Here is an 11636-nt window from a genome sequence, read left to right as displayed (position 1 = left end):
TTGTGCAAATTTGTTTTTTCATTTATTTTTATTGAAGTAACATTAAATTGTAACATATAAGATTAGGCATGCATCACTGAAAATCTGCATGTATACATACTATGTAAATGTAGTATGTAAAATCCAATTCTATCCTTTACCATACATTTCTCCTCTTTGTCCCAATGATCCTCCCTTCTTTACTGGTAACCACTAATTGGTTTTAGAGTTCAAAAGTTTTATTTAGCTCTTCTCTTTTTATATATATACTACATGTAAGTGAAACCATATGGTACAACTCTTTTTATATGCAACCTAAAACGACCCCAGCATCCAAAGGAATGATGGGTGGAGTTACAAGAATATCCATCCTCAGTCAAGAAATTTCCCAGGACAATGAAACAAAAGGTTTCAAAACTTATAAAATGAACAAATCTAATGGCTTAATTTTTAAAAAGATGCTAAACATTTTTTTGCCATTAAACATTTTGCAGACTTCTAAGTAGGATACCAAGTAGTTAATACATTAGCAAGGCCTCTTCCTCTGGGTGTTTAGCTCAAGAGGGAGATACATCCCAGATGCCCAATGGGCAGAGAAACAGAACTGGCCAGTCTGGGTCGGAGACAGGGGCTGGTAGACTGAACCTCTTTATCTTCAGCAGAAACTGTAGGAAGAAAAGAAAGGGTTAGTATCAGGTCACATACATTTCCCCTCCTGGCCAGTTCCTCTTTTGTTGTCCCATCCAGTTGAGGCTCTGTTACCTGTACTTTTGCACAAATCTCTACCTTGTTGATTTGGCCATCTCAAGTCTTACCTCTCACAATCCATCCATCACAGTTACCACATTTCTCTGTGTCAGAGTCAGGATTTTTTTAAATATGCTTCTCCTTAGCTCAGGCATTCCCTGATTATTCACCACCTTCAGTTGCTTGTCTAGCTTTCTAAGCCTGTCACACTAGAACTTTAACTTACAGCCGTTATAACTTCACCCCCTTTTGTTCGAGAAGTTCCTACAGGATTGCTGCTCCACTCACAGAGCATGCCCCATCTACCACTATGATTTAGGAATGCCTAGCCTTTCCTCTGAACATTTCAGGTGTCTATCCCTCCTTAGGGATAGATTCTTCAGGCCTTCCTCCCTGGTTTATGGTTGCACTTTAGCAACAAAACACAAACTGTGAAGGCATCTAGGTTCCACATCTAGAATAGAAGCTCCCTAAAGACAGTAACTAGCCCTTCTTCCAACCAAGGCCCTTAATCATCTATATGTGTCCTTCCAGACCATGGCAGATTGTAGGGGGGTCTGGGTAGAAAGCTCTGGATTGGGAATTGGGAAACCTGCCAGTCCCGGTTTCCTGGTGTCTTGAGATCAGACCACAGGACATTTGCTGTTGAGCACAAAGGTCAATAAACTAGTGATTCACTCGACTGACCCTGACAGTCCAATTATAGTCTCTGCTTACCACAAAGCCTTCTCATTTCCCAGATATGCCCACCCTCTGATATCCTTTCAGGCACTAGGCTACCTGATGCAGGGCTGGGCTGCAGCACAGAGACGGATTCAGGAGGATCCTGGAAAGAGTTTCTCAGAGTCAGCAGAGCCTCAGCCGCCTCCAGCTTTCGCTGCCACTCTAAGGCAGCAATGTCCTGGTCAGAAGCGTTGAGATCCTGCAAAGGAATTAGGAGTTTGGAACCAACACCTTGCCTCTTCATACAACAAGAGCCACTTTAGTTCCTAGAGGGTTCCAGCCACCCCAGGACATGCTGCTCTTCCCATTCACATCCTCTCTAGGCTCTAAGCCCCACTATTTCCTAAGGACCCGTGACTGCAATAGAAGGGGGTCCAGAGTGTCAGAGAGCTGGACAATTAGAGTTGAGTGTCTAGAAACAAATAAAGGAGAGACTGGGGGAGGAGATTAAGACATACAATATTGATGGACAGAGAAGGACAGGGTTTTGAAATGTCTGGATATGGGAGTCTGAATGCCTTCTGGCTGCTAGTTATGGTTTGGACAAGTGCCTTTTCCCTACTTGGGCTGTTTCTCTCCTGTATGTTTCTTCGATATCTTTTCTAAGACATTAATTCCTTACAACTCTTTCAAAACTTCCATGGAGACAGTGAAGAGCATGATAAAGCACAAGTGCTTGTGGTTTAATCTGCGAAGCATCTGGAGAGATCTGAGTACTATCTCTGTCCAGAGATTGAATCTCATCTCTGTATTTTCCAACCTCATGGGGTACAATAGACCAGATTGACTTATTTATAGAAAGAGTTCTCTAATTGGCCTCTGGACACTCTCTCATCTGCTCCTCTATAATCCTCACTATTATGACCCTCTTTTTCAGCAGGACCTTTTATTCTACCAGTCTATTTAATGTGGAATAACGAGCTCTATTTGTTGAAAGCCTGCTCTAAGGTGAGGACTTGTGCTATACCTCTTATTTTAAAAATTCCAGAATACTGTCCCCTATCAAAAAAAAGTACAAAGTAAAGTCTTTTGTCATTCCAAGTCTCATAAACAGGAAACTATAAAACTGTGAGAGTTATATTCTTGTTCGTAAGATAGAAAGGCTAACTTTTTTTTCTCCCTTTCCTCCTCCACTTGCCCTCTCCACCTTTTGTTTTTCCCTCTCCTGTTCCTGCTCAGCTAGTGTTATTACCACCACCACCTGTAATTCTTCCATCCTCTCATGGCATCAAACACATGGCTGGGCACACATTCAACAGAATACACACTTAGCTCCATGGTCCTTATTATTCTTACATGAGGAGCAATGCAGAGGGTCTCTGGGGTTTCCTGATAAGAAAAATTGTTAGTTGCTTCTTCAAGGGTGCTGGAATCCAGAGCAGAGACAAAGATTCTGGGGAATGAGTCATCAGCAGAATCTCTTGGGACCTTGCCTGTAGGAACAGAGAGTACAGGATGAAATCAAGTCAGCCATGAGGGAGATGTGGATATATTTTGGGATGAGTATAGGAATCTAGGATATCATATCTTAAAGATCAGTCACACTGTGGGTCTCTTTGACTCCCCTTCCCCAGATTTCTCCTACCTAGTAACACTTGGTAGGTAATACTGATAGCATTGTATAATTGGGAAAGCTAAGATTAAGGGAATAATTTATGCAAGGTCACATCAAAATTGGGTGGTAGGATGACTTAAACTTCTGTTTCCCCAAACCAGGCTCCCTCCTTGGTCAGAGACACTCACTGGTGACTCCTGCTTGAACGACTGACTTCTGAACATGGTTGTCAGTTTGGAGAGGGGCAGGCCCACTCTGTATCGATCCTTCAGTCAGGTGCCCATTTAGGTACATTTCCTGCTCCATCTTCAAGGTACTTTCAGTAGGCCAAATTCTACGGCATCCCCTAAAGTAGAAGATTATTAGTGTAAAGTCAGTCACATTTAGAGACCACCCACCCCTTCCCTTTGTGGGACACTATACTCACGAGAAGAATGTACATTTGTGACATCGGCAAGTCTGGAAGAAGCAGAAGTGCTCCTGCTCCTTAATCTGGCCAATGCTGCCACGGTTATGACACTGATCACCTTGATTCACAGCTCTTCTAGGGTCAAGTTCAATTCCCCATGGGGCTCTAGTCTCACACTCAATGCTAGAGTTAGAAGTGTAGCAGAACTCAGCATGTATCTCGTTGTTATCCATGGCTCTAGAAACAGGAGCAGAGTATAGAATGGTCATTTGAATCTCCTAGCCTCAAACCCCCTACCCACAACATATTTTCTCCGTGCTTAGAAAACCCTGGCTGAGGTGGTTGGATTTCTTTCCATCCAGCTTAACCTAAGATCACACAGCATACTTCCTTCTTGCTTGTGTAGCCTCCTTCCCAAAAATCCCCACTCAAGCACCACCTTATTTCAAGGAAAATCTTGACATAAGCTTCTTTACTTTTTAAAAATCTTATCTTACTTTTCTTTTTTATCCACTAGGGTTATCACCAGGGCTCAGTGCCTGCAAAACTCCACCTAAGTAAAGTACTTAATCATAGTTTCTACTTAGACCTAGATACCCTTCTCACCTACTTCCTATTTACTTCCCTCAATCACTCCAAGGCTAACCTTATCAGACAAAGTCAGGACTACAAAAGCTGGATAAGAGCAAGAGATCAACATACTTTAATGATGGCTCTTTTGGTCATTATCAGGCCACCCCATCATCTGGGAATCCTGGGGTTTCCATAGACATGATGGGCCTAGACATCTAATAGATACCTCTCTCCACTGTCAATAATCATCTCCATCAGGAACAACATAATGGACTCCTTTGTATTCCCCTATAGAATCTTGCCCTCAATGTGGGTCAACACTCGTAGAGGATGCCCCATTCTTCAAAGGGAGGTTGGGTCCTCAAAGAAGATGGGTCCTGTAATGAGTGCACCCTAGAATGTTCCTAGCTATGAATACAGAATGCAAGCTCAGGCCTACAGGGATGCAGAAGTTACACAGACTCATGTGCTGAATAGGAACCCTAGATAAAATTGATGGAGTTTACAATTAACATTTATATACCTTTCCCATACTTGGGAGCTATTCTCTGCCCAGATACAGCTTTCTAGTCCTATCTCCAACTCTGACACAATCTCCTCAGACAATACCTTTAGGCCACCTGCATGTTAGCTTTTGGGTTCAGGAAAAATTAGTAAAGTCACAGGCAACCTTGGAATATACCTAAAATAGACCTACTAGAATGTATTTGGAGACCCCAAATATATTCTGCTATATTCTTACATTTAGGTTCCTTGGAGTAGGGCACCAAAGTGAAAACCCGGGATTAAGGGTGAGGGAGGGTGTTCGGCTTCATAGGGCGGGGGGGGGGGGGTGAGAATGGGGGGGTGGGATGGGACACAGTCTTTTGGTAGTGGGAATGTTGTTTATGTACACTCCTATTAATTTGTAGTCATATAAATCACTTTAATTAATATGAGAGGGGAAAATTTGATTGAATGTCTCAAACTTTTTAAAGCACAGACTGAATCTTTTTAATACATAGACAGAGTCTTTGATATGTTGACTCTCTTAAAAGCTTAGACCAGGGAGAACAGAAGCAACCGGTAGTACAGCTATATACAAATAATGCCAAAGGACATAAATTATGGTGATATTGTGCATGATACAGCAAATTCTAACAAAGGGATATTTCAAAATTAACCCAATTGCCAAATAATGTGATTATATCAATAACTATCTATTGTCTTCTTAAACCATAAGACAGCAGGAACCTCTCACTTCGTCTATAGAGCCTATATTTCCCACAGTCCTGGAACCTCTAGAGTGGGGCTCACTTTCCTACATGCTTCTCTCAATTCATACCAAATGATATTGCATTCGTCCATCCGAATCTAATCAATGCAACAAGTGCCACCTGAGCATGATTCACTTCAGACTGTGTCCAAAGACTTCAGGCATGGAATGTCAACCCTTCACCCTCATTACTCAGGTGAGACCTTTCCTTTCATAGTATTATCTAATTCCATTCCAGCAGGTTCACTTCCTAACAAAGTCCCAAAACCTAGATATAGACCAGGTCCTGTGAGACAGAGCATATGTTCACATCCATCCATAAATTAGGGCAAAATATATACCTGAAAGCAAAAATACACAATAGTCTGCAGTGAGTCAGTATCAAGTTCATAATGAAATAGTGCTTACATAGACTTAGATACCCCCCTCACCTACTTCCTATTACAATTCTCTCACTCACTCCAAAGCTAACCTAATCAAAGCAAGGACTGCAAAAGCTGAATAAGGGCAAGAGACTGGCATACTTTAACGAAGACTCTTCAGTCACTATCAGGCCACCCCATCAGCTGGGGCCCTATTTAGAGAGTCCTGAGATTCCCAAACAGACATGATGGGCCTAGACCTCAAATAAATCCCTCTCTCCATTGTTACTGGTCATTTCTATCAGGAACAACACAATAGACCCCTTTGTGGGCCCCCATAGGACCTTGACCTCAACTTGGATCAACAATAGTAGAGAATGTTCCTCCTCCATGGACAACGTACTCTATGCTACACCTGAGGAAGATGGGTTGATATTGGGGCATCATGGAATGTTCCTACTTATGACCACAGAATGTGAGCTCAGATCTACAGGGATGCAGAGGTCACATAGGCTCCTAAGCTGAATATGGCCCCAAGACCAATCAAATTGATGGGGTTTACAGTCAATAATATTTATACCACTTCCCCATAGTAGGGAGCTACTCTCTTCCCTTATCCAGCTTTCTGGTTCTTTTTCCAGCCATGGCATCATCTCCCTAGACAATAACTTGGATCCACTTGCATATCAGATTTCAGGCTCAGGGGAAAAAAGAAAAATATGCCTTCTAGCTATCTACAAAATGGAGGACCTCCCAATTTTTCATCTGCACTATTCCAGCCTTTAGGTCCATGATTGGTCAATAATTTGTTTGGCTTTGTATGTTAACTCTCTTTTCAATCACCAGGTTCCAGATCCTAGCATGATGCCAACCAGGCTTCCCTGGACAGATAACCCCACCAGTGTGTCCTGGAGCTCTGTTCTCTAGAGCCCTTCCCCTCTTGGGAAATAGAATGATAGGCTGGGGGTATGGATCGAACTGTCAGTGCCCATGTTCAGTGGGGAAGCAATTACAGAAGCCAAACCTTCAACCATCTTCATCCCACAATGACCTTGTGCCCATACTCCCAGAGGGTTAAAGAATAAGAAGGCTATCAGGGGAGGGGATAGGATACAGAGTTCTAGTGGTGGGCATTGTGTGGAGTTGTACCCCTCTTATTCTATGGTTTAGTCAATGTGTCCTTTTTATAAATAAAAAAATTTAAAAATATACAAAACTCTTTTTCAAAAAATATAGAAATATAAATAAATATAAATAAAAAATAATAGCATTTAGGTTCCTGATTATTAAACAGTTCGTTCTGCTTTATATCTTAATTTAGTTTTTTCAGCCACTAAGTTGCAGATGCTACCATGACATCAACCTGACTTCATTGGACAGATGACCTCACCAATATACCCTAGAACCCCATCTCTCCAAAGATATGCCTCCCTATGGAAAGATAGAAACAGGCTTGGAGTATGGATAGCCCTGCCAATGCCCATGTTCAGTGGAGAAGAAATTACAGAAGCCAGACCTTTCAACTTCTGCATCCTAAAATCACCCTGGATACATGCTCCCAGAAGCATAATGAATAGGAAAGCTTCCCCTCCTCACCTACTTCCTATTATACTTCCCTCACTCACTCCAAAGCTAACCTTATCAAAGTACAGACTGCAAAAGTTGAATAAGGGCAAGAGACTGGCACACTTTAATGATGACTCTTTAGTCACTATCAGGCCACCCCATCAGCTGGAGCCCTAGTTGGGAGTCCTGGGAATCTCAAACAGACATGATGGGCCTAGACCTCTAACAGATCCCTCTCTTCATTGTTACTGATCATTTCTATCAGAAACAACACAATAGACCCCTATGTGAGCCCCCACAGGACCTTGCCCTCAACTTGGATTAACAATGGTAGAGAATGTTCCATCCTGAAGGGAGGCTGGAAAACATACTCTATGTTCCACCTGAGGAACATGGTCCTGAAATGGGGGCAGCTTGGAATGTTCCTACTCATGACCACAGAATGTGAGCTCAGATCTACAGGAATGCAGAGGTCACATAAGCTCCTAAGCTGAATATGGACCCTAGATCAGATCAAATTGTTGGGGTTTACTGTCAACAATATTTATACCCCTTTACCATATTTGGGAGCTACTCTCTTCCCTGATCCAGCTTTCTGGTCCTTTTTTCAGCCATGACATCAGTTCCCCAGATAATAACTTGGATCCACCTGCATGTCAGATGTCAGGCGCAAAAAAAAAAAAAAAAAAAAAAAGCTAGTATAGCCACGGGCTCTTTGGAATATAACTAAAATAGGACTACTAACTATCTACAAAACAGAGACCACTATACCCCAACTCTTCATCTGAACCATTCCAGCCTTTAGGTTCATGATTAGTCAACAATTTGTTTGGCTCTGTATGTTTAACTCTTCTTTCAGCCACCAGCTTCCAGATGCTAACATGATGCCAAACTGATTTGCCTGGACAGATGACCCCACCAATGTGTCCTGGGGACCCATTACCCAAAACCCCATCCAACTAAGGAAAAGAGAGACATGCTGGGAGTATGGTCGACCTGCCAATGCTCATCTTCAGTAGGGAAGCAATTACTGAAGCCAGACCTTCCACCTTTTGCACCCCATAATGACCCTGGGTCCATACTCCCAGAGGGATAAAGAATAGGAAAGCTGTCAGGGGAGGGGTTGATATACAGAGTTCTGGTGGGGGGAATTGTGTGGAATTGTACCCCTCTTAGCCTATGGTTTTTGTCAGTGTTTCCTTTTTATAAATAAAAATTAAAAAAAAGGAGTCAGGTGGTAGCGCAGCGGGTTAAGTACACGTGGCACAAAGCTAAAGGACCGGTTTAAGGATCCCGTTCGAGCCCCCATCTCCCCACCTGCAGGGGAGTCACTTCACAGGCAGTGAAGCAGGTCTGCAGGTGTCTATCTTTCTCTACCCCTCTCTGTCTTCTCCTCCTCTCTCCATTTCTCTCTGTCCTATCCAACAATGAGGACATCAATAACAACAACAATAATAACTACGACAATGAAAAACAACAAGGGCAACAAAAAGGAAAGTAAATAAGTATAAAAAATAAAATAAATTTAAAAATTAAGTATAAAAAATAGGAAAGCTTCCAATGCAGGGGATGGGATAAGGTACTCTGGTGGTGGGAATTGTGTGGAATTGTACCGGTCTTATTCTATGATCTTGTCAATTATTAAATCAGTAGTAATAATTAAAAAAAAACACAAGTGAATATGAGACGGACCGGGCCTTGGCACATCTGGTTGAACATACACACATTATGGTCCTCAAGACGCGGGCTCACCCCCTTCCCCCACCCTGGGCGCCGACCCCTACACCCACCCCCACCCCTGCCTCCACCTGCAGGGTTTCACAAGTGGTGAAGCAATGTGTGAGGTGCCTCTCTTTCTCTCTTCCTATCTCTTTCTTCCCTTTCGATTTCTCTGTCCTCTCAAAAATAAACAAAAGAAACCGAAAAGAAAAGAAAATGGGGGGGGGGAGGGTCACTGGGAGCAGTGGATTCTTTGTGCACGTACTGAGTCCCAGCGATAACTTTGGTGGTAATAAACAAAAATTAGATGGAGGATGGGAGACAAAAGGGGGAGAGAGAACAGGGAAAAGAGAAATACTGCAGCACCATTTCACCGCTTGTGAAGCTATTCCCCTCCTCCTCCCCTAGGCACTCCCATATGGAGCACGTGGTGGTCTGGGTCTCAAACCCAGGTCAGTATGCATGGTAATATGTGCAGTCTATCTGGTGAGCCATCTTTCACCCCTAGTCTCATATACTTTAAATCTAATCTAGTTTATCTTTTCTTTGTAGACTCCATTTTAAGGCATGCACGTGCATTCTGATGCCCCTTTCAACAACTACTCCCTTTTCTCGTGTTCCATTTTGTGCTTTGCAATACCCTCCGGCACCCAGTTCAATAATTTCCTTCCTATCCTTCTGCATGTACTCACCCCCTTGCTGTTAATTCTATTGTTACTCTCACGTATTCACGTATATACTGCATTTTCCCTCTCACACTCAGTTTTATCACAGCCTTGTATTTATTCTACATTCTGTTTTCCTTTCACATCTCTTTCTGAAACTTCATCATAATATAAATCTTTCTTGCACTTCATCATAATATAAAATTTCTTGCTACCCATTAAGTGGACACTCCTTTGCATCCATGAAGGAGGGCGGCGGTAGAGAGCATAATAGTTATGCAGAGACTCTCATGCCTGAGGCTCCAAAGTCCTGGATTCAATCCCCCGCACCACCATAAGCCAGAGCTGAGCAGTGCTCTGGTAAAATAAATAAAATAAAACAAAAATAAAATTTAAAAGTATGAGTTCAAGGAAGGAATCACAGTATTTTGCTAAATCTCAAGCTCCTCTTTCAATAATCATTTCCATTTTATTTGTTCTCTTCATTATTCACTGCTCAGGTGTTTACTGAGCCATCTATCAAATGCCAGACCCTGAACTAGTCAACAGTCATCTCCTCAGGGCACACTAATTGTCCTCTTGTACTGACACAGCTTCTCAGCTTTTTTCCCCTCCGCTTTTTTTTGCAAACACATGTACCCCTCCACAACTTCCCAACAATCTTCCACGCGCATGCACCGCTCCACATTTCAACAATTATACAGTCGTCCCCTACACGCACGCGAACATGAACACACACAGGAGCCCGCGCACGGACTCATCACTTTCTTGCAAGCTATTGCGCAACTACGCCACAGAATCAAAAGCAGAGGCATGAACCTGCCTCAGGGGCCAGAGACCAGGAGTCAAGAAACTTGGGCAAGGGGTTTTTTGATAGGGGTTCCAGTGAGGCGAGGCAGGGAAAGAGTAGGATTTCAAGAGAGAGAGAGGAAGTATGCCTCAGAAACGGTACGAGTCTCCAGGAAAAGGGAGAGAGGGAGGAAGGGAGGAAGGGAGGAAGGAAAAAACTAGGTGTGGAGAATGAGGGTATTATTCTTAATACTGACCTGTGATTACCGGAGTCTCCCGCAGATCCAACTGAACCAGTTCCCTGAGGGCAAGACGCCTGAGTAACAACTGGTTTGAATTCACTTTCCCGCCCTTTCGATCAAGGCCAATGAACTTCCAGTATCGCTTTCTACCACCCACCGCTGTAATTGTAACCAATAAGCGACATGTTCTACCAAACCCCACCCACTGAAGTCCTGCCCCCCCCCTTACTTCCCTAGTTCTTGAACTTGTTTCACCAAACCAGTGCATAGCCGGAGAACCAAAGCAGAGGTCCGTGTTCCTAAAATCCTGCCTCCCAGATTATTCTCTTTGAATGTGAAATAGTGTATGTACATGCACTTCTTTTTAAATTTTATTGGGGGGTCTGTGGTTAATGGATTACAGTATAGTTGTTAACACATGGGCCAAGTTTCCCATCTCCCTGTGATAGGCGTCTGAAAAACACTTCCACCCTTTTTCTTAGGTGGTGCTTTTTCACCCTCATGCACTAAGACACCAGAGCCTCCATCCTATCCCTTCTGATAGAGTTCTTTGATTTGGTGTCGTATACGCATTTCTAACTCATTTCTTCAGCATTATGTAATTTAATTTTTAAAAAATTGGCAGAACTTGGTGGTGATGGCATATTTGGTTGAGCACAGAGGTTCCCATGCTCAAGGATCTGGGTACAAGCCCCTGAACCCCACGTGCAGGACGAAAGCTTCATAATGGGAGAAGCAGTGCTGTGTGTGGGGGCTCTCTTTCTCACTTTCCCTCTCATTTCTTTAAAAAATTAATATTTATTTTCCCTTTTATTGTCCTTGTTGTTATTGTAGTTATTATTGTTGTTGTTATAGATGTCGTCATTGTTAGGGCAGAAAGAAATGGAGAGAGGAGGGGAAGACAGAGAGGGGTAGAGAAAGACAGACACAACTCCCATTGTGTGTGTCATAGTGCACGAACTGAGCCCTAGCAAGAACACTGGTGGCACTGAAAAAAAGGCATTTATTTTATTTATTTATTTATTTATTTATTTACTCATTTGGCTCCAGGG

The 11636-nt window shown here is 42.8% G+C and overlaps 1 protein-coding gene across 1 annotated transcript in view; it reads right to left on the bottom strand.

The window, feature by feature from the left end:
- LOC132535776 (doublesex- and mab-3-related transcription factor C2-like) overlaps nucleotides 1-11636 on the bottom strand; it is a 30152-nt gene continuing 18516 nt past the window's right edge. Inside the window, exons 2-6 of the mRNA XM_060182784.1 lie at nucleotides 3432-3650; nucleotides 3193-3350; nucleotides 2746-2882; nucleotides 1507-1648; nucleotides 1-644 (exon numbers count right to left, since the gene is read on the bottom strand). Of these exons, the coding sequence (XP_060038767.1) occupies nucleotides 532-644; nucleotides 1507-1648; nucleotides 2746-2882; nucleotides 3193-3350; nucleotides 3432-3646 (765 nt within the window). The 5' untranslated portion in view covers nucleotides 3647-3650 and the 3' untranslated portion in view covers nucleotides 1-531. The remainder of the gene's footprint in view (nucleotides 645-1506; nucleotides 1649-2745; nucleotides 2883-3192; nucleotides 3351-3431; nucleotides 3651-11636) is intronic.

Source organism: Erinaceus europaeus, chromosome X (genome assembly GCF_950295315.1).
Source record: "Erinaceus europaeus chromosome X, mEriEur2.1, whole genome shotgun sequence".
Lineage (NCBI taxonomy): Eukaryota > Metazoa > Chordata > Mammalia > Eulipotyphla > Erinaceidae > Erinaceus > Erinaceus europaeus.
This window is presented reverse-complemented; position numbering and strand designations above follow the sequence as displayed.